Genomic DNA, 26,622 nt, shown 5'->3' with positions numbered 1-26,622 from the left:
AGAAAGCCTTGGGTTATCCATCATTACAAGTTTAATAAAATCTACCCAGAATATGAGTTCTTGATAAATGATTAGAAAACCTGCATTGATAGCTATCTCTGTTTTTCATCGAACTATCTTGTAGTAAGGCTTTCTTGGAGAAAAAGACCATCTGATTCCCTATCAACACAAAAACATGATGAACAATATTATATTCTTCCTTTTAGGCTGAAAATCTGATTAGTCTGTACATACATTAAAAACACAATGAATTTTTATTTATAATATCAAAATGTGACAGCAAATGCATCAGACTGTACCAGTAACTTGCTTTGATTTAAAGTGCACATTTCTGTGGTTCATCAGCAACTTTACAGCAGTAGCAACATATGCTGTGAAATGTTATCCTGTTACTGCCTCCAGTTACTACCACTCAAAATTTTTTTAAAAAAAAAGCCCTTTTTCTTTTTAAGTGGTATCTAGAATGAATATCACATGCAGATTTTGTCAAGAGATGTGATGGATAGAATGCTCATTTGTCACAGATCCTTATCGTGAGAGGCAATAATAATTAAAAAAGACACAATAGCAACTTAGTCACATAAAGAATTAGACATTTCAGGGTGAAAATGAGTGTCTGTCCTAGGAGGAGTATTTCAGGCTAATGAATGAAACCAGTAAGAAGCATGAATTATTTCTTAAATGCTTCTACTAAGTAATGCATAGATGAATTGTTATGGTGGTATTTAGTACAGGAATTCTAAGCTAAAATTCCAGTGGAACTTAGTGGTAAATGATTATTAGATAATAATTTTTAACATAAAAGATCTCATATTCCATGTTACTTCAGGTCCACTGAACAAGAATTTAATCAGTGGCTACAGATGCTGAGCTAGTCGCACTGAGTAAAATAACAAATACAATACAACCTCGTTTCTGCTTGAAGTCTATCATGCTATTGCTTAGCAAAAATGACTGGAGAAAACAGTACTACAGAGATTTGTCTCCTGTTGCCAATCTGTAACAAAAAGATGCGTGCAATGTGGATTTATTAGAAGAATGTAACAAAAATTAGCAAGAAGAAAAGCTGTACGTTTCTTTGATTTCTTTGCTTTGCCAAGAAATTTAAGTCCAAAATTTATGTGGAAGTTCAAATAATAACAGCTGAATATAACTAGAAATGGCATTTTGAAATATGCCTAAATAGATTAATTGCAAAAGGCTAATAGAAAATTAACTGGAAGATTTCATTTGGTCAAGTGAAGCTTTCTATTTCAAGCAAACTATATTTAGATACAACTTTTTATTCTGCTGAGAATGTCCCTCCATGCCAATTCTCTATCAAATTATCATTAGCATTATTATTTCTGTGTTTTGATCTAGTCAAGCAATTGGAAAAATCAACATTAGTATTGAGACAACTGCAGCTTTAAGTGATGAGATTGAAACTCAATACCATGTTTTTTATATTATAATGAATACTGAGAAGTTACAGTGTGAAAAAAAAAAGTCTTGAAGTGATTTGTGAATTAGAGAAAGAACTTGGAAATGAGGTACTTCAACAACGGTTTAGTTTATGAAAAAGAAGATCAACTGTGATGTGTAAGGACCTTGACATGGACTTACTTTAATCTAATTTAGTGGAGAAAGGTAGTAAGAATCGCCAGTGTCTGGAAGAGGAAGCCAAAGAAATCCTAACAAAACATTAATACGTCAGTGAGAATGATTAACTGTTCCAGCAAACTGACAAGGAAACAGTGGATTCCCCATATTTCGATTAACATGAAATTAAGACCGGATTCCTTCCTGACATTTAAAGAATGCACAAATATTCCTGAGCCCAATATAGAGGGAAGCAATAGAAATACAAAGGAAATACATGTATTTGTGTAACTTTTCTCCCTGTTGGAAAATGTGAGGATTTACATACACCGGTCAGGTTAATCTTCACTGCCATAAACATTTATAGATCAATTAGTACAGTCATGTAAATCCAACAGTAAACATCCTCTTGTTACAACTGCATCAGCAATCATGCAGAACAATACAGAACAGGAACCAGTTTGGTGAGTGTGGTTTAAGTTTCTTTAAACCAGATCTGTTTCATGTCCTGAGCTCTGTCACTGCAATTTGCTATTTCCTCTGACTCTCCCTTTCTCCACTTACCTTCTGCAGGAGTTCAATTTCCTGCTGTTTGGCGTTGAGAACAGCCAAGGCTTGCTCATGCTCCAACTCCAGCTGTTGCCGCCGTTCAGCAGCCTCTCGCATATGCTGTTTCAAAGGAAGCAGAGAAACTATCAGGACACTTCAACATATTCTACCTGCAGCCAAACATGCTGCCATTCCCAGGCATGCAGATGTTCATCTCAACATAAAAGCTCTCTGGTAGCACTGATAGGCAAGCTGGAAATGATAGGATTTTAATTCGGTCAGTACTTAGGGGCATATTGCCAATGCTAAACTCAGGCATTTTGACAGCAATCTCTTTTAGCATATACGACTCTGCCATTGCCAGCAATGTGGCCTCTGTGATGCACAAGTGAACAGTACCCATTTTATCCATCAGGCACACATTTATATGTGGCATTGTGCTGAAAAATTAAAGCTTGGAAAAAAATTAGCTTGACAATTCCCTAAATGCCGCTTTATCTAGGATATGGTTTTGTGATTTGTTTTGCAAATGATGACCCAAAAGAAATAGCTTACCTTTGCTAATCTCTGCCTATTATTTATAGCAAATTAGGCAGAGCAAAACTAACACAGGTGGATTTGGACAAAAGTGACTATACAGTACTCAAAAACAACTTCTAAAGTACAGTTGCTACTAATGATTCAAAGCAATATGAGAAAGGTTCTTGGGAAGAGCACAAGCTGAACAATGTCAAGATACCCTTTGCAGATAGAAATCTTTTTCATTACAGGTTAATATTATTCTCCCAATATCATTATAACTTCCAAACACCCTGTTAATAAATGTGAGTTAAGAAAGATCTCTTTATAGATGCTGATCTCTTCTCTGGTGAAACTTGTATTAAAGATTTCTATTTTCCAAATTACAAATTATTCCCATAATACTCCCAGAGCAGAGGCACAATGTCTTATCTGCAGCACCATGAGTTATTACACACGAACCTATTAGGAATCAGCACTTGGAAACACAAATATGTGGCTAAAATTGACATGAACAGCCCCCAAATAGCTCTTATTTTTTCAAGCATATTGCTAACCTTTAATGAGCTGTTATTCTCTGCTACATGTTACTCATAACAAAGAGGGACAGCAGAGTGAGGCTGACTTCTCTCAAATCTGGATATGTTTGCAAAGGAAGCAGAAATGTCTCCAATACTCCATTTGGCCTCTGCTTGGGATTTATTTATTTTCATGTGATGTGTTGATTAAAAACAACAAAAAAATTCATCAAAGATCTTTCCAATTCATCAGTTTTGACTCCAGTATTTTGACTGTAGACATTTCTGAACTGTGCATATTGTACAAAATTTAAATGGATCTGTCAATGGGTAATAGCCATTCTCAGTATTTAATAATGACCAAAAATAATGGTTCTGATTCTCATCTCATCTGAATGAACATAACCTCTTTTGCTAACTAGTATTACTCATTATTTAAATTAGCATGAAGCTACATTTACCAAGCTCAGCAGCTTCCATCAAGTCTTATGTAAAACTTGACACTGATGGAGCATCAGCACATTGCTTATATTCAAGAAATGGTGAGGCAATCAAGTAATTCCCACACCTTTTCAATTAAAACCTTTAATTATCAGAATAAACCAAAGGTCTCGCTTCACTCTATCAAGATTTAGTACCAGATTTGGTACAGCATATTTTGATACCGTTAAGTTCTTACTACTTTTACAAAAGCTAATACAGAAGATTTCTAGTCCTTTGCAGAGATCAATAAGTAATTAATACCATGACCATACAGTGAGTCTATAAAATGTAATGAAGAAACAGATTGTGATACATGATCTGTGATTCTCGTCAGCTTTTAATTTCTCTGTTGCCTAAAATATGTATTTAATGATCTACAGTTTCCCAGATTTTAGGGTCAGAAAAGACCATTTGGTCATCTATGTTAACCTAAAAGTATGTCTCAGTCATTTTAGTATTGTCATGATCTACTTAGTATTTAAAGCAGCAAAGATCCCTTCACCCCAGCATCTGTCCCTCCCCTGGCAAAGCAATTAAAGCTCCCCCAAACCAGAAGCAATCCCTCCCCTCCCACTCTGCTCACAAATCGGTTCTGTCTGCAAATCTGTTTTGCGCTTCCTATCTGCACGTCAGCTGTTGTCATTTCTTCTTCCAAGCCTGAGGGGAATAGGTTAGGGCAGTGGAGGAGGACTGCAGAGATCATTAGAAGAATAGCATGGAGAAAGCTCTGAGCTGCTGAATTCTTTCTGCATCTTCCTTCAGGATTGACTTCCACAATGATCACATTGCCATGGTTTGTGTAGGTGGTGGCAATCCATTTGTCCATGCTATTGCTGTCCTTAATGTGAGGCAGCTTAGAACTTTCTAAACATGTAAATTTGCACTTCCCTTTTTGTACCCTTTCCAGAGTTCCTAATAATGTTACTCTAACATCAGAAAGCGAATCCACATCTAAAAGATGTGGATATTTCAAAACAATTGGCAAATAATGCTCTATCCTTCAAAGAAAGGGTGAAGAAGGAACCTTTTCAGTGTATCTTTCAGATCAAAGGCAAGAATCATGCTATGCAGCAGAGAATGAACTGGGGACATCATGCATATCTCGGTTTTCTTTCCAACTATAGAGCTAGACAGCTGTATAGTATAAACTGTTTCTGAAATAGCACTTAAGGGAGCTGCTCGAACAGTTCTTGCTCTTCCAGCTTCCTCATGGGCAGTAGGGGGATTTGACAACGAATAGCCCATCCTAGCTCCAACCATTTCAATGGTTGCACTGTATTACCTACAGCTGCAAACAAAAAAAAGAAACCCATTCTTTTCTACACCAGTGACTTTTACAGTTCTAAAATGTGCAACCGGTTAATGCTAAAACAAACTCAAATGGCTTTCAAGTACTAAAGTCTTGTTTATGAGACAGAACTCATACATGATGCTGAATGGGGAGCAAATTTAATTCTCACCCAAGTACTCTGATCAAAGGACTTGTCATCTGCGCTTGCAGATGGGTAGGCAACATCACAGTGGAATGAATGGGAAAAGCTGGCTGAACACATCAGAAAATCAGAACTGTTCCATGTGAGAGGCACTGTGAAGATCCTCAGAAGTTAGCTAATTCAGCAGTTTTTCATCTTCCCTCTTCTGCTTTGTTGGTACATCCTGAATTTCTCAAAAGAGAAACTGTATTTCTCTTTTCACAGGGAAACTAGGCTAAATATTTCTTAAAACTTTCCAATGGTTGGAAAGCTGAAAACCATTTTTTCAAACTACTAATTTCCCAAGAATATGAGGACACACATGAAATACACAATTAACTGCATCTGCTTGGGCATGGTTTAATGCTAAAAAGGAGATTTAAGGTTTCAATTTCAGTAGAAATGAAGCAAAATCAGTCAAATAACCAGATTCAGCTCTTCTACAGAAGAAGTTTGGGGGAATCATTAAGTCAAACACCAGCAGATATCCTAATTAGAAAGTGGGGAAATGAACACAGTCCATCATTAGAGGAGTTTCAAGTGTTCAAAAACATACAAGCCTAGCAAAACCAGTATCTGAACAGGGTACAAGAAAGGAGTTTTATTGCTCATGAAAGTGGGTTTTTTTAGCAGCATAGGAGTCCAGACAACAATGATTTGTATTTTGATTTGATGAAATGAGAATTAATGCCAATTTACTTAAAGTCAAGTCTAATCCTCAGCTGTTTTATGAGCCATGAAGTCACAGTTCATTCCTTTCTAGACTTTTTTCCTCTTATCTTTCTACGGTGTGCTCCTTGAAGAAGCGAATTTCTGCAGCTATCAAGCTGGAATCCCACAGTCATTATATAGAGAGCCCAGGCAAGCCATATCTGTTGAAATAGCTTCTAGGTGTTGATTCTACTTGCACATGGCTCACAGTAAAATAGCAAGTTAGTGATAAAGGTCTGTGGAACTGTCAGTTTTGTATTCCCCAGAAGAAAAGGAAGGAAATAACAGAAAAAGTAAATTATCTGCTAGATAGTAAATTAACTGCTAGAGAAAAACTTCCTACTTGTTCCTGGGGAAAGTTATATTAGTCTAAAGACAGATAATGGTGTATCACTCTTCTGTTCAATTAAGCAGTTTAATTTTCCTTTCCCAGTACATGTATTTCTTATTTGCATATATTTCTAGATTTATTCCATCAGTGCTACCTATTGACTGGTAAATAGGACATTGATAATTCTCTGCACAACAATACACATAATAGTTAACTCCCCTTGGCATTGCCTAGTATGTGATTTTTAACAGCTCATGTTTCCAGAAGCTGCTGGAATAAATTGGTTTACAGAGCAGTCAGCTTACTTTTGATAACCCCACAGTCTTACGGAGGCTCAGCAAGAACGATGTAACTTATAACCGCCTTTTATTTCCAGCTGTAGCTGGAAAACCTTCTCCCCACCTCTTGAGCAGTATCAAATAAAGCTTCAGAGGGGGTTTCAACAACGTATTTACCACTGCAACAAGCCAAAAATAAAATCTATCCTTCTCAAAATTCAGACAGGCAGCCATTTTCATCACTACAATCATCTCCAAAAGCCCCTGATGCAGCCAAGAGCAAAACTGTTTTTCCCCTTTTAGAGCGAGTCTGATGCAACTCAAAATCATTAAACAAATCCAGTTTTAACTACGTGATTGTACTTATGACAAGCATTGGCTGAAGCCACTTAGCATTATTAAAACATTCTGCAAAGAAAAGTCTTGCTTGAAATCTAAGATCTCAGACCACTTATTTTCATTTCCATCTCCTACTTTCAGGGCATCCATCCCTCCGTTACTAGCCACTTCAGTGGTTTGAAAAAGGAAAACCGTGGGCTTGAGAAGATGAAAAATAAGCAGCTCTTTGGCAGTCTGTCAAAAAACTTTCAGCACTGGATCAATGCTCTATTCTAATCAGACAAACACCTCCTTCATTTTTCTGAATGGTTTGAAGTACAGACAAGTGTTTACAAGTGTTTTCTCTCTCAAGAATTCTGACTGTAGCCCTCACCAGTGCCGTTCTTGCACTGATGCAAACAGCTGTAACTACATGACTTTTTTTCTTTTTTTTTTTTTTTTTTAAATAATCTTAGTTGCTTAACCCTCTTCAAGGCATGTTTTGGTGGCAGTTTTCCACATCACAACTTCCATATTTTCTACAACTAAGAAAACCTGGGAACAGTGGCCTGTTCAAACTAGTTTGTGTTTCTACCACATCATATGCTTCCTTCCACTGGCTCCCTCTACCCCATCACATTGGACACCAGCTCATTGTCTGTAAGGGACCTTTCAGACACTTCTCCATTACTCCTGATCCATCTATCAGGTTTGGCTTATCAAGTTACTGACTTCCATCTGTATTTAATCAATGACACTTCAGGAATTTGGCTGTTTCTTAGCAAAGCACTGTTTCCTTCCCACCACTAAAACTTTTTTTGCACTTTGTTTCAACATATACAAATTATTGCTCCCTTGAATTAGCCGGTAAGTAATAATCTCTTGGTTTATTGCATTTTCCAACTGAATTTTGCTCTTACTCTACCCCATCATCTCAGCTAGATCTCGTCTCTATTAGATTCACCTGGTGAATTCCACTATTTTGTAGAATCAATTAGTCCCATGGCATTACACACAATAACCAGAAAACAGAAGCAGAACAGCATCTTCAACTGAACAGTGAAACCTCTACTGAAGAATACATTTATGATTCAAAGTGCATTATTGAATTTTTCTAAGTTGAAAAGCAAGCAGCAAATTGATGACCTGAAAACAACTGTGTATCTAGAAAACAAGCATGGCTAGACACCAACATACTAAGCTTCTCTAGAAGCATGTTAAAAGAAAGGTAGTTATGTACCAGGCACTATAATTCTTTCTAAATAAGACCTCTCTAATAAAATAATAGCAGGTTTTGCAACCCTATCCTAACAATGGGATGCACTCTGCACAGGCAATACAAGCTGGTACCAACAGCTTGTTTCACAAGGCCACAATAACATTTTGCAAGTTCAAGTGGCAGACATAGCCCTCTTTAAAGTAAGGTATCTTGGCAGTTGTTCATATTTCCTTCATCAGCATAGTCACTTCTTATCCTTTTCTTCTCATCTTGACTTACCTCCAATAACTGTATAGTGAAAACCTATACTTACAAAGTATCAGATAAAGATCTCTAAAGATGTCTCTCCTCCGATAGTTTGAGATCCCTTATAGGTACTCGGTCTATTGTATTCCATACGTCTTACCATAACTAATAGGGGCATTCAGTCCCCTAGTTTGCAGTGCACTTATGCTTCTGTGACTCACTGAATGAACATCAGGAATATTAAACAAGCAATAGAAATACTGGATTGTTGAGCTTTACAGCATTATACATACCTTTAGGACCTGCTCTAAGTTCTCCAGCTTGGCTTGGAGCTGGTGTTTTCCCTTTACAGCCAAATCTCGTTCTTTGGTCACTCTGAGAAGTGTTTCTCTAAGATGGTCATAGTCTGATTTTACCTAGAAAGATTAAAATGTGATTATTGCCCAAACAGCTAATTAATGAAGGGAAAACTATAGCTGACACAAACATTTCTGCATGTTAAAAAGGAAAAAGGAGAGAAAAGTTCAAAGAAAATAGGAAAGAAGTGTAAAAAATGGAAGGGAATATTCAGTGAGAAAATGGTGTGCGTCTCATACACAGGTATGCATGAAACACATTTTCTTTTGAAAGGGACTACAATCTGGCAACCAAACTGTAGTTATGCAAAGTTAAATAAATATACTATAACACGCACAAAATAAATGACAATCAAACAATTCTTAATTTCCCTGGATCTCAGAGGCTTCAGAGATGGGTGTGCTATATAAAGAGAGAGCTAACATATATATAGAAATACAACTCATGTACATTTTTCTGGACTATTCTTTAGTGTAAACTGATTTCAGAATAATCTCAAATATACATGATCAGCCTGTGCTAACATTTGAAGTCAGTGTCTCTACAATTCAAAAATAGGTATTCTTATGCAACAAAACCCTTGCTCTCCCTTAAAATATTTGCATACAGAAGGTTTTTAAAGGATCAGATACTCATTAAGTAGGATTTGTTTTCCAATTTAATTTTCTTGGTGCTAACTTAACTATTTCAGTACGACTAAGTCTTTTTATACAGAATTTTCTGAATCATCAGCAATAGTGACTACTTCATAAACACACATAGAAAATAAGAAAATATAATATTAAACTACTTTATCCTGCCATGGAAAAGTTCTTTCTTCAATCCAGATCAGCTGAAAATTTGATTTCTTATCCCTGATCATTTTATGACTTTATGTCCTGTATTGATGTGTAACAATAGGATTGTTACATCTTGTATCATATCAGAAACTGCACTTTTTACATTAAGAATGAAAACCCACCAGCAATAAACACCTGGGTAAAAAAATACATAATGTTCACGTACTATTTCCACTTCCCTGCAACGCTGATGGAAAGTAAGAAAGCAAGAGAGCGAGCCATCATATTTTTAGTGAACAGTGTTCCAAGAAGCATCTGTTTTCCTTTGTTAACTGCAACACAGCTCAGAAGCATAAACAATGCTGGCAGGATTACTGACTAAGGAAACACAAAACAGTACAAAGTATTGGGTTAAGGCATAGGCTTTAATCTTGGTGCAACTCATGTTTCCTTCTAACTTCACTTAAGGAAGTGACAAGTACTTTTTTTTTTTTATATTTAATTACTGTAATTTCTTGGGTTTTTTAAAGAACAAATAGCATTAAGCAATTTCTGACATGGATATCTCCCGGACATTTTCTAAAGCGATGTTTTGGAAACTGACTCAGCCTTTCTACTTGCCTTCTGGCTCCAGTTTGTTAACTCACAAATTTTGCCATGGACCAAACAATCTAAGTGGTTGCAGCCAGCCCTCGTATTCGTCTTTGTAAGAGGGCTCTTTTGAGTGCAGTGGACTAGAAAAAAGAAAGAGGAAAATGGAACAAATCATGTTTTCCACAAGAACTGGTGCAATTATTGTCAACCTTGGGATTTTTTTTCTGTGCACAGATTTTTCTTTTCCTCTTCCTTCATTTCTTTATAACTAAGGAAACTATTAAACAATGGATTTTCAGAATCTATTAACTTCCTGCATCCTTTGTATTGTATTTCATTGCTCAGATCAGTCAATGTATCTTGTTGAAGAATAATGGAGTGGAAAAAGGAAGCAATGAGGTATCACCATCAATGACGCAATTTTGTTATTTTCTGTGATTCTCAGTCAATTTACTGAGGATGAATGAAGTACAATATTTTGAACAAGATTCAGGAAAAGGTTATTTTCCTCAGATTTTAGTTTTCTCTGTCTCTAAAACAATTGACACCAACTGACTACCTTTGTAAAGAATTTTCTAAGACTTACTAGTCATCATAGTCTGAATAATTTTTGGGAGCTAGTGAGCACAGTACCTTTCTGCTGTGTGTTCTTCCCTGCTGGCAGTAAAGGGGCTATCAGAACAAACGGTAACTGTCAGGCTGCTAATGTAATTTTGGAAAGAGATGAATTAGAAACAGGTAGAACTGTCGATATTTTACACATCTCAGGTTCTTTCATTTAGGATCTCAAAGCATATACTTAAATTATTTCAAGTTTAGGAATACACAAATGGTTCTGATGATTCCTCTACTTTCTCTTTTGGCAGATCAGCTGTCGAACAAAGTTCTGTGCATATTTTCATTTTGCAGGTTGGAAAGAACACAACCAAATCTACCAAACACCTTCCCATAATTACTCTTGTTACTTCCAGTAACAGTGATAAACTTTAATATTTCTACAGGGCATTCTTGCCAGGACTTTCTCCTCTGAAGACTGGGTATCACATAGAATGCTGTGATATACACATTTATATAACCTATAAGACAGCATAAAACTTGATGAGTGTATAATTTGCTTTTTTTTTGTTTAGACAACATTTGTTCTTAAATGTGAATTTAATGCTTTCTCCAAGCAGGCTATTTAAGTACATATGGGATATACATGAACTTGAATTACTCACAGAGCACATCAAAATATCAGTGTTCCCAGTGGCAAAAAAAGTTGACCTAAATAGAGTGCCATCATAAACAGTTCTAATTTCATGACAGAAACAGGGAGCATTTTGATCTGTGGTGTTTCTCTGTTCAATGCATCAACCAATTTATTTTTCATCCCATACCCTCACACTTACTAAATGTGCCCTCACTTGAGTCAGTTATGGAGGCCAGAATACTGCTAAGGTGTCTTCCACTTCCTGAACACTTAAACAGAAAATAGTTTTTGAAAATCAGCACACCAAAATGAACCAGCAGTTTATTTCATTGGTGAAAAGCTCCATCAGCCTTATAGCCCACCATTTGCCTTAATTCTAGACTTTAGTGACCTGCAAATTTCTCAAACGACTTACATTGTTCAGAAAACATTATTCAGAAACTACCATGAAAATGGTATGATTTCAGGTATTGTGGAAATAAATTCTGAATGTATAAGGCCTATTCTATTTTTACATAAAAACACTAGCCCATATATATTTAGGTGAACAGGAAAACACATCAAAGCCCAGTGTCATAGTACTCCTAAGGACACAAACTCTTTTCACAAGTACTTCACTCCAGGAACGGAACTTTGTTTCTCTTATGCAGAGTACCAAAACTAAATCATGAAAGTTATGTACAATTTTAGCTTTATTTTGTGGATTTAAGGGTAGCCAGCCTCATACCCACTCCTTTCTAGAGTGAAATTTCAGCAACCACATTGTGCAAAAATGAGCAGTAGTTTTATCTGTGCTACAAAACAGCATGCATAAACACTCCTCCAGCCCCATTTGCTTGAATAAAGTTGGCCTGCTTTTCAGGCCAGCTCTCAAGGGTGAAAAAGAATAAATTATTTTAGGCAGGTTTTCCCCTTCAGGGCTGAGCCCTAACTCTATTAGAATTCTGCTCCAACCTCCACATCCAAAGTTGTAGAGTTTCACACTGTCTGAACAGCAAAATGTAATCTAAACTGCACAATCTATCCTCAATCTCATTGTGTGTGGTAAAAAAACCCAACCAAACCAAACCGAAACACCCAAGTAATTCCCTCAGAAAACCTGTTATGCAAGAAGTAAAACACAAGGTTTATTAACATTCAAAGTGTACAGCAAAGATTGCATATTGTTAAAATTGTTAAAAGTGAGAGGGTACACATAAAGCAAGTCTTTGATGCTATTGAGGCTGTGATATTAAATTAGTGGTACAGGCATTCAGAATTGTTGCATTGTGCCTTTCACAGTATTTTAAATATATTTAAAGAAACAAACATGCATAGCATGACAAATTCTGACACTACACTAGTAAAAGGTAATTTTATTACTAACTTAGTGCCAAATGTGTCAAAGTTTGACATTTTACCTTTACATTTTAAATTGTTTTTAGGTTTTTCAATGTACCTCTAGCTCTTCACTATCGTAAGAGTCAAACATTACCTATAATAAAGCATTATTAACCACACAGTTCTTCACTTTCTTATAGTAAGAGGACTAACACTTTTAGTGTCACCAATGTACTGAGCCATCACTGCATTAATGCTGCATGCTATTCCTGTGTCAGCTAGAATATAAAACTGCCTAAGATAGACTTTATCTTTACGTGCCTCATGAAGTAAAGAGCAAAGGCAATGTGTAAACAACAATAAAGAGAAGAGAAAAACATTAGGAAAGGGAGAAATTCTAGACAGATGGATGAATAAAATTAAGTGATGCTATGATACACATGGCTTCCTCCTATCATAAAGTATTATTACACTGCTGTTTTATATAAAAATCCTCAGCCACAGGAAATTTCAGGTCTGCTTTGATACCAGGTGCTACACAAAATGTACAATACATGGATAGCCATCTCTAAATTTTAGTAATTTGCATTGTCTTGGGTACTTAATCAAGCCTCCTTCAGTTTGGAAATTCAGCAGTAGGCTACTTTGTGACACATGCATGTCAGAGATACCAAAGCATGCAGCTAGCACTGTTTTGCAAGCTTTGAGGATGGGCTTTCATCAGAGCCTATGTGAGTTACAGCTCTTCTGATACGAATGAGGTTGCCGAGCAACTCACTTAAGCCCTGTAGAAATCCCAGATTGGAGTTTTATTTTTAGCTAAATGTAGCCCTGTAAAGTGACTGGTTCATGATGTTTCTTCCACTGAATGCATATGTGGTGAGGTAAGGCACATCAGCCTCTCCTCCCATGCTAGTCACGCCATGCAGTATTTGCCATAATCACACTGTAGCCAGAAAGATTTTTTTTGTCCCATAACAGGCACAAAAAAACCCTATTAAAACAGTTTTTATCTCAGGACTTGGAATAGCTGAGACTATGCCATGTGCCATGCTAGAGGGGAAATAACAACCACTAAATAGAGTTTTGGACATTTGCTGCTGGACAAAAGCTTTTCAACATTTTATTGAGAAATTTAAAAATGTGAAGAAAAAATGCAGAAGGGTAGGGAAAAAAACCTACTAGATAGCAATTATTTCTATCAGTATTTTTCAGAAAAAGAGGAGAATTTTTCAATCAAGTCTCATAAAAATCACCAAAAAAGTCTTTTTACCAAAGCCTAATACCAATTTACAATACTAAGAAAATATGCATCAGAGGAATTATGTACCTCTCTAAAGTCTATCAGTGTGTCTTAAATTTTCACTTGAAAATAACATTTGTTTATAAAAGAAATTTTTTAAATTTATTTTTAATTAAAATATTCAATGTTCTCAAGTAGAAGCAAGCAAATCAGAAGAAATGAATATACAATCCACTTTTATCCACTCTGCAGCCTGATTTCTGCAACAAATGTATGAGTTCTGTGCTCATGATGTTACCTGGTCATATTGGAGTGCTTTGTGGGACACACTTGCATACTGAAGGCTCAGGCGATTCTTTTCTTGCACAGCATCCTTCAGTTCATTTTCCTAAAACACAGGTAAAGAGTGTTATAGACCATTTATCTCCATTACAGTACATCCTATTACGTGCTTAAGGAAGCAATGCTTTTGCATTATTTGGTATTAACAAACTATTAAGAATAATATCAGGCACAGAGCCAAAGGCACTGAAGGTGCAGAAGCAGCAGATTAGCTTGCAATTACCGTTGGCTCTATCATAAACCCACATGTTTTCAGTAGATGATCTGATTAAAGATGCACAGGCAAAGAGAGATGACCTGACTTCACAGGCCTGGTACCTATAAAAATAACAGTAAAAAATCTCCCTGTGGATGTAACAAAGAGCTCAAACCCGGCTGCCTTACTTCGAGCTGGGAAGAGAAAGAGACTTGTCTCCCAGAAAAAAAGTAATGCTATCAAACTTAAGTCTTCAGAAGACATTTTGATGGCAATACCCAACAACTGGAATGTATACTGATGTACACATTTTTATATTCACATATTTCACTTTACTTATAATGTATATCTATTTATAATATATGTATCTATACACATTCTAATAGAAACATTTTTAGAATCTGGGTAGAGCATCTAGGTACTACAGTGGCAGGCAAATCAGAAACGCAGATGGAAGTCAAAAGGTAAGTAATTTATGCCTAAAGGTCAAGGTATTAACTACAGCCTCAGGAATGTATTTATATTTATTAAGACAGCACTATAAGGAGGAAAAAAGGGAAAGTAAATAAAACTCAAATATACAGTCAAAGATCAAACTAGAGGGGTGGAAATGCTTTGTCAGGTCACACAAATCAAAATACATGCAGGTCAGGAAAAAACAGCAGCATCCTCTGATATTTCTGACAGTTTCTTTTTTGCACATGTTCATAAAGGTAGTTGTCTGAGATTAAACCTTAAATTCAATTCCTTATGAAAGTTGCAATCAGTCATGCTGGGCAATCTGTAATCTTTCCATCCTACAGTGTGCATTATACATTACCTTCTGAAAACATTGGTTATATTTGCCAAAAACTATACTAAAGGTGGTGGACAAAACTGGGCCCGCTTTTTAGTGATTTGAAATAATTTATGATTTTGCACCATTAAAATCCACACTATCAGCAGATTTCTCTACTAATTCTGCTGAGGTCTTCAGAAAAAATTGTTCAAGTAATGTTTTATCACAAATTCTCTTTAAAATTCTCAATATAAAAAAAATTAAATTCCCAATTTTTTATTTACCTATGTAAGCCCTAAAAAAGGAATTTAAAGATTCTGATATTTATGTTTTTCATACTATTTGAAACAAAAAACTTTTTATTTTAAGCATACCTTTCTTAAATCAATTTCAAAACTCTCTGCACAAAAGATTCATGTTTTGAATAGAAAACTAGCATATTCAATGAATAAAAGTTGTTAAACTTTTGATCTAAATTGTTTCCTAAGCTTCATTAGCTGAGCATCAGAACTAATGAAGCGTACAGATTTCTGCCTTGGCTACTTGACTGATAGCTAAGAAGGTGCGACATCAAAATCTGATTGAAATTAACCACTGGGGTCAAAATTTATAGGGACTAAGCATTAAGTCCTACTGCACTGAACTAAACTAAGATGACAAACTGCAGAATATTCACAGTCTCCTGATTGCAGATATACCTATCATCTTGCACGTAAGGAGCTCAGCAATTACAGTTTCTCAAGTCTGCTAAATCTGTGCAGGGTGCAATTAAAAGTGGCAGTCAGGCTCTGTGAGATGCTAGACAGTTCTGAGAGCCAAAATGAGAAGAATTTCTTAGCTCACGTTGCGTTTTCAGAGGTGTGAATTAAATCAGTAAATATTTTTATAATATCAACAAACTGCACAGAACAGTTCCTTTGATATGCAAATAAATCATTGCATCCTATTAATTGCTGAAAGTGACTTGTAAAGCATTGTGTATCTATTCTGCACTTTGCAAGGTGAAAATAAGCTATGCTACCTGCTCTGAACCTGTTACAACTGCAGGCTTTTGTTAAGCCAGATTTGACGTTGACTTTAACGGATCAATTTGCATTTGTTACAAATGAGTACTGCTTAGCTGACTTTAATGGGGAACAAGTGACAATGAGTACCAGGTTTTAATAATGTTATTATAAGGAATCCAAGCAGAAATGGGGGGGCAGGGAGGGGAAGGAGAGGAGGAGTAATTGGTGGCAATCTAGGCCAGCATCTTTCACAGCCCAGTTAAATTCTCCAGAATGGAAAACAGTTTATGAAAGATGGCACAGCAACTGGGCTGGCTGTTAGTCCTACCTGAAGAAAATACATTTTTATTATGTTATTTGCAAGGATGAATAGTAGGGCAGTAACTATCCCAGTTTCATTGGTCCTTAGTTATAAGCCTACTTCTCTCCACTTATATCTCCATTCATCACAATGGCAATTTCTCTCAGTATTCTTTTGCATTTGCCAGGATAAAGCACTACCTATGTTCCCCAACCCAGCTAAAACCATAAAGATCAAGAATCATCTGAAACAGTAGCAGGAATTACTGGCACACTTCTAGCCTAAAAAACACACAGATAGAGACCCAGCAACAAAAACTCAGGTGCAAAGTTTCCACTTGCAGTACTTGCAATAAGGGTATAATTTATTCACATATATTATCAGTGTGTTTGGAAGTGACATAAATACATGTATACTTATAATATTTAGATTGCTTGCTCTCAGAAAATGCATTAAGGAACAAAGAATAAATGAATTATCAAAGGTCTCAGAGCAGTAACATGTGGTAAAAGCCAGAAACTGAACCAAAGTCTCGTAAATTTTAGCCAAGTTCCTTTATTGGGCTATGTCTTCTGGAAATGATCCAAGTCATAATTACTGTCAACTCGGAGATTCCCACAATATTAGTTTCAATCATTTGTTGACTTGAATCACCTCTCAACATCAATGAACCCTTACAACAAGGGCTCTCACAGAAGAATTCTGGTAGATTCAGCTGCAATAGTTTAGCTACTCATAGTATTATCAGGCCTGTCCTTGAAAGTAACCTGTTGTGGTTAACTGAAGCAGCACATACTACTGCTCAAAGGGGAACACAAGCTTGTTTCTGTGAGCATACCTGAATAGTACTTCAACAAACAGTTATGTTCTTTCTCAAAATTCCTCATGACCAGTTTCTCCAGTGTTGAATGTTCCAGATGCTAACTTTTACTTAGAGGAACATACTTACAGTACTCATTATACATCTCCTCTTCTCTTCTGGCTGAAAAATACCACCTGGATTTTTGCAAATGATAGTTATGGATCATTGCAATTTGTGATTTTCTGTCTAATCCATTGACCTCAGTGACTTGGTCCCCTAACAATATCTGCCTCAATATTTTCCAGATTAAGTATAAACCTTCAACAAAAAAGATCAAAATTAATCCCAGCTACACCAGAACTAAACTCCACTGAATAGGCAATTCATATATTAAAAAAGAGAATTGAAGTCATGTAAAAGAAAATTACATTTTTACTCTTTTCTTCCATGTACAAACCAGAAAACTCAAATTTCTGGTATAAATTCTTATTGGCCCAGTCTCTGCAAGCTGCCAGTTCATGGCTGCTCTTCTTAAAAGTGCTGTCATATCACATTGTGTATACGCCCATTTGACTGGGGCCAGAGTGGCACACAAAAGGGTGTTTTTCATCTGGCGGGGAATCCAACACATTTGATTATCATTTTACTGTGTTGTGAGTTGTCTTCATTAGGATTTTATGGTTGGATCCTGAAAGAGCTTTGAAACTTCGAACACATTTTAAGGGAGACAGATGCCTTTTGAAAACCCCAGCACAGGAAGGCTATGCTTCCTTAAGATGCTATACTGAAATAAATAGAGTATTCTTCCATTCTCTCTGCTTTACTTGGCAGCTAGCACTGAATGCATTAACAACAGGGCAACACTTCTCACTTCAGCTCTTGCAACTGCCAATTCCAAACAGAACCTCCAAGTCAACAGAAAAAAGAGGTCAGCAAATACATAGGGCAGCCACCACAAATGACAGACTTACTGGCAGTAGGCTGGATACATGCTTCTTGCCTCCAGCTTGCCTGTGAATGCCAGGGATTCTCTGCTACAGCCTTCCCCATTCTCAGTTTAATAACTCTGCATGTTCTCTTTAGAATTTGGTAAAGAAGCATCACTCTGTTATTGCTAGGACCTAAGAGGAGATTTTGTGGGATTTTGCAATTTATTTCGAAGCTTGACATGATTCAGATTTTTAAACTTCTTGACAATAAACCAGTACCAATCCAAAAAACAAACCTGTGGAAAGCATTACCATGCACTCTTCCCTCATCCTTTCTATTTTTTTTATACAAATAGCTTTTGACTTCTTTTTACAAATTTAATGAGAGTTTTGTCCTTTTTTCCCCTGCTGCCCTCTCCCCTGTTCTTCATTTATTCACTGTATGTAACAATTCTGACAATTTAGTTGTGTCTAAGAAGCAACATTTTACCAGAGTCAAATGAGGTCTACCATTTAACTATGCAAATCAATCCACTGCATTTGTTAATACAGACATGTAGAATGAAGATTAAGTAGTCATCAAGCCAGTTAGTCCAAGACACAGTATAAAGGCAAATGCTGACTAAATGTTAGCAGACTAATGTGCAAGTGAAAAGGAAGCAGTACTTCATACTTCCAAAAAAGCTTCTCACCACTCTCCAGAGTCTTGACATTGGGTTTCAATTAGTCTGTCACCTCCTTTCTAATGATGTTGCTACACACTACCCATTTTAACAAAATTGAGGGCTTGAAGCAATTTATTTGCTAGTCTAGCATGCATCCAGAAATTTTACAAACAGAGAAATTAATGTGGAAAATTAATGATAAGGAAAGAAACAACAGAAGCCGTATGTAGAACTATTTCATCTTCCCCCAGAAAAAATTGAAAGTATTGTCACAGATTAGCATCAATTTACAGAACAAACTAAACCCAAACTTTTTCTAATGTATGTAGGCAGACATTGCATAAATCTTAGATAAGATTAGATAAATCTTAAGCTTTTTTAACAAGTTAAATACAGGAAGCGTAGACCATACTTACGTATATTACATACATGGTGGTATGTCAATCAAGCTGTATTCATGTCAGGACCGTAAGTAGCATAATTTGCAAAAAGAATCTGAAATGTCTTTAGCATGTCAGACAAAATGCCAAACAGCAAGGGTATTTCCTGCTGGATGTAAGGAATACTTCAGGCATTTTGATTTAAGAAAACAACACTAAAAGGATAATCTTTTCAGAATCTGTGAAGTAAACTGAATCAGAAAATTGACAGTCCTCCCAAATGTATATAAACACAAGCAGTCCTGCAGTGTTCCATTTTTTTTAAGGGGTGCCCAGAGCACTACATGGATTTAAAGGCTCACACACCAGTACATACTTCACAAAACATGAGATGATTAATAAAGAAACAACCATGAAAAATTAAAAATAAAAGACATCAAAAATAAATTATGCTACCTTATATATAAGTTGCATCTTTTAAAGTGCAGAAATGAAGGCAAAAATGTGTGTTCGTAACAGAGCAAAAGTAGAAATTCTCCTACGGATATGAGGACCGACTACAAAAATTCACGGTAGGAGGATGACTTCTGTAGATTTAATACAATCTGACACCACTGTCTGGGTAACAAGGTTCTACATTGCCTGGAGAAAGGCATCTGTTGCCCTGTGTGCTAGTTTGCTCATCCATCAATTATTTTTGTTTAAAAAAATGTTATACACTATTCATTTATTTGTAGCTCTTTTTCTTTGAGACTTGTTTTTGCCAGTAACCTGGAATGACTGTATTAGAACACTCTGATTATAATCCCCTGTGATAGTTCTCTATTTTGGTGATACATGAATAGAATTAATCCAAGGGAAAAGTGAAAACCTCCAGTCTACAGGTACTTAAATAAAAAGGAAAAACGAAGAATCTTCCGATCTTTTCTCATGTATTTTTGCCCTGTAAATGACTCACTTCTAAGGTCAGGTTCATCACCACGAATTCTTTTTCTTCTTGTAAGAACTAGATTTTAAAGGCAAAGCTGACTCATCCTGAATAGTACACAGTAGAACTATTTAAGAACCTCAACATGGACAAGCTAACAGAGCTAGACTGAGAGGCATAGCCTGTACAACAAACTGCCATTAAAACCTTTCTGATTTTCTCTTTGTAATTAGCATGCGGATGATGCAAGAAAAATACAGGCTGTCCTGCATAATTCTAGCCACTATATAATATAGCACTGAGAAAAGTGGAACTGGAAGCAAGCAGAGAACAATGGCATTCACAAGAGATGCCTCTGTTCTGTTACTGTTAGTTAATGTTCCGACACCATTTCCGTTAAATCTGACAGCTTTGGATGCATACAAGTAAGATAAAAGTGGGATCAAAGAAAGCACTGAAGGATGCTGAATATCCCCTCCCTGTCCCATGAAGGGGAGAGTTCTATCCATTACTGGCTTCCACAGTTACCAACTTTGATAGTTAGAAAGTTGCACTTTTAATAAACAACATATTGTAAGTTAGTGGAAAACTATTAAATGCAATGAAAAATAATCAAACTAAAGACTTTTTTTTTTTTTTGAGGTGTTTTACTATTTCCATTTGATTCTTCTTCTCAAGAGGAAGAATCCTTCCTCTTCCTGTCATGAAGTAGTACATGTTAGCAAGCAGTACAGGAAAGTAGTCTGACATTTTATGATGTTAACACTTAAAAACTAAGGAATTTCTACAGAGAATATTAACAGGCATACATAAGCTCTTTCCGCTACCACTTTTAAGACAAAAGAAGATCTACAGAGCCGGCGGAGGTTGTACAATGCAAGTCTTTGAAACCATCTCTGGGAAGATGAAGCTTCCAGTAGCAGCGGTCTGGTTTGGAACCCACTTGTTTTAAGAATACCTGGGAATTTCTACCCATATTTGCCTTTCCAGCGTAAATCAGTGGACAATGAGTTACTTTTATTTTTTGCATATTTTCACACTACGTAACAATTTTTCTTCCTTCTCATTTTATTCAATGGGTAGTTAATTCTTACTTCACCACATTCCTCTTACTGAGCCAAATTCTTGAAAACCACGTCCACAGTACATCTGTTTTTGTGTGTTGGTTGTTGGGGTTTTTTTCTTTATATGGCATATGTCACTTTTTGAGTGCTTTTAACTACTCTGGTTTGAACCTGTCCTTTTGCATTGCTGAGTAGTCATAGAATCATTCAAGGAATTAAAAAATTTCAGATTTACAGAAGATGACTCATATGCTTCAGAAACATTTTTGTGGCTGTGCTTGGCTCATCAATACAGGAGTTTAGCAGTAGTAATATGAGGTATTGCATTAATTGTTGCATACATTTATTACCAAATGACTTGCATAGACAGTGTTTCAGATGCTGTGGACCTAATCATAATAACCAGAAGTGTCCTGTTTGCAAAGGAAAAAAAAAGAGTGCTGAGACACTGGAATAAGCTGCCCAGGGAAGTGGTGGAGTCACCATCACGGGAGGTGTTCAAGGAACATGTGGACGAGGCATTGTGGGACATGGTTTAATGGGCATGATGGTGTTAGTTGATGGTTGGACTTGATGATCTTACAGGTATTCTCCAGCCTTAGTGATTCTGTGATACTCAGAAATGCTTGCATTCTAAATAAAATCACTTCACAATTCTATTTATTTTCTTCATTTTAAAAATAGGAACTTTTGCATGTAAATTATACTTTCTTCTAACAAAGGAAAACAAATGCAGCTTTACCCCTCTAATCAGTAGGCTGAATTTAGCATAAAGAAACACTATATAAAAATAGCACTTCTTAAAAAGCACTACTAAATAAGGAACGCAGGAACTGTAGCAGTTTCTTGGACTTGGAAATCACCAGTGTCTTGGCACTACAGTGACCAGGACCAGATGTTATGGAGGACGCACAAACAATTAATGCATGGTATTATTTTTCACTTCAATAAGACTCTTAAGATAACAAGCTTTGCACTACCAACTCATTTCATTCACATTCTTTTTGTCTTGTCCTGTGGAATATTAGCTTTTCATGCAACTGTTTCTCATAACTTGTCCATACAATCTTTTCTACTGGCTCAAATCCGTCATCCCCATATGAACACTGATTTACGCAATAAGGTACTCACTGCTATGTTTTGCAGGATCAGAGAGGAAAAGGACAGATAAACATGAGGTTCACCTGAACTTTTGGAAGATTCCCCTATTTTAGAATGACATGTAACCATATTTGATTTGCTGCTGCTCAGACTATGGCCATCACTAAAAATTGTTCGCCACACTCTCCATTTTATTTTCTTCACTTATGGCACATAGTATAAACATGACAAGACCCTCTCAGCTCTTTTAATAATGAAAATGGGTAAAGTGATAACTTCAGATATATCTATGTGCAATGGTTTTATTATAGTATCCATACTTGTGAATAAATAACACAGCACATATTGTATCTGAAGCTGTTTATAATGAATTACCAAATATGCAAGTTCTCTTCAAGACATTACTTGTGGACTTTATACCTACTGCGGCTGAAGGAAGTAATCATGAAGACAGTAAAAAAGCAGACATTCCCCATGATAATATTATTTAGTATTTGCTATTATATTTGTAATTTATGATGCCTTGCTTGCTCCATGAAGTATGTGGAATGCATCAACTAGACTCTATACTCAAAAGCGAAAGACCAAACGTCTTTGCACACCTCCAGTTCACAACACAGATGGAATGAAGTCTCTAACTGGCAGCAGGTGGAATTATTTTTTTTCTTGTTAACTTCTGCAGAAAGTATCAAACGACACTATTCCAACAGGCAGACAGCAATTGTATAACTTACATTTTCAGTGTCATCTTTTAAAACCAGCATTTGCAATGAAATGTTATTATTGGATAACTGCTTAATTCCTTAATGACAAAATCATACATAATCTTGTTGCAGAAAAGTAGTATACAAATGTGTAGCTGCTAACCGAAGGATCAATTCAAGGTAATTTTAGGCCTATCAACTTCCAAGAAAAATAAGGGGTAAGGGAGAGGTCAATTCTCATCAATAATGAGTTATTTATGTATGTTAACATCGTAATACTTTCCGTCTAAGGATGTTCCAATAACTAAAATTATGCAACATTGATAATGCTCTCATCAGTGACCATATAAAAATTATTCTGATAGGTATAAGTTTTAATACAAGCTTCGCACCAAAGTAATTTGACCACCAACAACACAGCTGTTCCTAAATTTAGCCACCTAGAGCACGGATACAATGTGCTTTAACTTTTTTACAGGCTACTGCCCCAAACCTGTCAGTGTTTAAGAGGAATTTGAACAATGCCCTTAATAACACACTTGAACTTGGTCAGACCTGAATTGGTCAGGCAGTTGGACTAGATGATCGTTGTAGGTCCCTTCTACCTGAAATAGTCTATTCTATTCTATTCTACCCTCCTGAAGATACCCCCTCACCTCAAGTTAGCCAAACTACTACTAAGTATTTCCTTTAAAAAACAAGCACATTTGTGTTCCACCTTTCAAATAACATCCAGTTGCTGGGAACATAAACATAGCCAAAGGTATAGTAAAAATACATTTCTGCAGCCTTTAGTAGTGAATTAATCTTAAACTTGATATTACAGCAGTGTTTTCCCTCGGACGGTATTAGAAAGTTAATCAATTTGATTTGTGGGCTGAAGCAAAATCAATATTTATTCTGGGGTTTTTCTTTCAATTATTTTTACACTCACTTCTCAACACAATAAATTAATCCGTGTATCTGAGAGACAGAGGGTCTAATTCTCATTTACCATGGCGCAGTTCTAGTTCCTTCAGTAACAACTTACGCCCAAGGGAGAAAAAAAATAATGTTAAATTGCCCACTGCTAAGGGAGAAAGGAGTGAACAAGGTCCCTGGTCTTGTATAAAGGCACAAAGGAAACACACTGTGGCTTAAACATTCACCCCAGCTGAATGCTGGTATCTAGCTCGCACTGTCTGAGGGGGACTTTCCCTACTGCCCCCTTAACAAATATTTTACTTTTATTTTACCATCATACTGCATATTTTTTGTTTCACATCTCCAATTGGTAGTAAATTGTTCTTTTGCCTTGAGTCCAGGGGATGTGCCAAAGATCTAACTTATTTTTGTAGGTCAAATCAAATGCCACCAAATATTTAAAAATAATTAAAATGCATAGTGTGGTTTTAGAGGTTTCTGCACATGCTTGAATTTCCACTCACACTTTGTGATAATTCCCAAGGAACTTGCTATCCACATTTCCACTTACTTCGATTTCACTAGTGGCAGAACAAACAAAATACATCAGCTAAAAAATATGAACAAAGTTGTTCTGATCACCACTGGAGCTCACTAGGGATAAGGCTGCAACAGAAAGCATCTATTCAGTTACCTACTGAGGCATTAAGGTTTCCATTTGCTCATCGACAGAACACACACAGAAGACTGGTGAGCAGCAATGTGAACTTGGAGATCTCTCAGTAGAATACCTTATAGGATCTTCTAAAGACCTATGTTACTATTCTGCTAAAATACCAGTTGCAGATGCTTTTAAATAGGAACAACTCATGGAAAGATCTTGTCAACTTTGATTAAATTGGTAAGTTTGTTGTGCTATTTCTTATAATAGAAAATTCTTATTCCAACTGAAATACAGCAAACCATTTCTTGTTCTATTTCACTGATAATTAAAATGTAATTAGTTAGAGTGGTTTTCACAAATATTTCTCAAAAAGCTTTCCTATTTGTCATGCACAAAGAGGAGAGAATAGTGAACAAGACCAACTGTTGTCATGGCAACGTCATGCCCCAGCAGGTGAAAAACTCAGTCCCGTGGCACTAAAAAAGAAGAATGAAATGTACTGAACCTAAGCATAACATCAACTAAAGCTCAAGAAGCTAAATGGTTTTTCATAGATTGGCATCTTTTTCAGCAACACATTTAGAGAGGCAAATGTTAAAAAAAAAAAGTGTGAACTCTGGTGACATTAGTAATTATCCAATTGTCTCAGAGTAATTTTATTAGACAGAAATTTATATTGATACGTAGCATAATTTTGGAAATCTCTATGCAAAGTTTAGTACAACTTTTTAAAATTATAAGGGCTTGAAAACAGAAGATAATTTTTCATTTCAATACAGATGTGAGAAAAATATGCTGCATAATTTCAAGGGTTAGATGCCAGAAGCATCATTCAAAAACAGCTCTTCATGCTCCAAAAAGTGTTCTGTTTTCAGAACAGATAATATTACAGCCTTCAAGTAAGACTGTACAATCAATTTTTCATCTTCTGTTAAGCTATGATGGCATACATAAACACTGAACAGATTTATGAGTTAACCAAACCAAAGTATTACTGGCACTGTTTTCCCTACATGAGTTTTTAAGAAAAGCTGTACAAAACTGTATGTTGGTCCTTCTATGGTTCAACCAAATCTTCCTTTACTAAGATGATCTACAAGTAAGTGCCCACCTCAAAACACTTTATCCCCTTTTACAGAGATCAGAACAACACTTTGCATTCCTTCCTTAGGGAGAACAAACATGCAGGTAAGTCACGAAGCCTTCTTTTCACCTGCAGGGCTCTCAAACAATGGGAAACCACCATGTTCCACGTTCTATTAATCAAAGCTGTCTCCAAACCATTTTCAACACAAGTTGAAAACTAGAAAAAAATGGAACTTTAAGTGATTTCTTACATAATACAATAGTAAGTCTGAAAGGCCTACATAGTTTGTTCTAAACAATACAGATATCATTTTCTCCATCTCCATTTAGCTAAATGTAACGACTTTAACAAAGCTTAATAGGTTTACTATGTGCATATTTAGAGGTGTGAAAACTTACACATACTATTTTTCTAAGAATTTTCAGGAAAAATACATCACAAAACAATGAGTTTAAACAGTCTGCCAGTCAGAATTTGAGACTTATTCATTACTTACAGTCCTTGGGCAAGTAGTGAGTGAACCGTGCATTCATCCTTCCTAAGGACCAAAAAAGCAAAGATAGCTCTATCACCTAACTAAAGCAATGCTGTTTTTTATCCTTCTACTCAAATCATCTAAAGCCCTGTCGCAAGGACATCAAGGAGAAATACAATAGCTAGCAAATACTGGAATTCACCAAAAATGATGATTTTTTTCAAATAATATGTCACTATTTTATTACTTGAATTTTAGTTCAACCTTGAATGTCAGTAATGTACCATACTTCATATTAGGCACTACCCAATTAAAAGAAGGTCCCTGCCTAAGTATATTATGATTTATTTCTTTAGGCATAAGACAAAATAGGGGCTAGAATCAAGACTAATTAATATATAATTCTGGAGGCAAGAAGTCCTCTACATATGGAAAGAAGGAAAGTAGCTTTACAGTTTTTAAACAGCGGCTGCTTGGAGCTTTGCAGCTTGGAGTTACAAAAATAGTATTAGGAAAGGTTATTTGACTGACTGAAAATGAAGAGGATGAGAGCAGTATCTCCATGAGAATAATACTTATATATACT

At 36.1% G+C, this 26,622-nt stretch overlaps 1 protein-coding gene across 7 annotated transcripts in view; it reads right to left on the bottom strand.

Moving 5' to 3' along the window:
- RIMBP2 (RIMS binding protein 2) overlaps nt 1-26,622 on the bottom strand; it is a 156,975-nt gene that overhangs the window by 54,932 nt on the left and 75,421 nt on the right. For 6 of the 7 annotated variants that reach the window (XM_059827716.1, XM_059827718.1, XM_059827717.1 and 3 more), the window contains exon 1: nt 2,146-2,247. In XM_059827716.1, coding sequence (XP_059683699.1) covers nt 2,146-2,247 — 102 coding nt within the window. Of the gene's footprint in view, nt 1-2,145; nt 2,251-8,518; nt 8,642-14,008; nt 14,099-26,622 lie in introns of those variants that run through there. The other variant, XM_059827715.1, reaches the window with a different exon arrangement.

Source organism: Gavia stellata, chromosome 21 (genome assembly GCF_030936135.1).
Source record: "Gavia stellata isolate bGavSte3 chromosome 21, bGavSte3.hap2, whole genome shotgun sequence".
In the NCBI taxonomy this organism is placed as follows: domain Eukaryota; kingdom Metazoa; phylum Chordata; class Aves; order Gaviiformes; family Gaviidae; genus Gavia; species Gavia stellata.
Note: the sequence above shows the minus strand (reverse complement) of the source record. Positions and strands in the feature narration are given on the sequence as shown.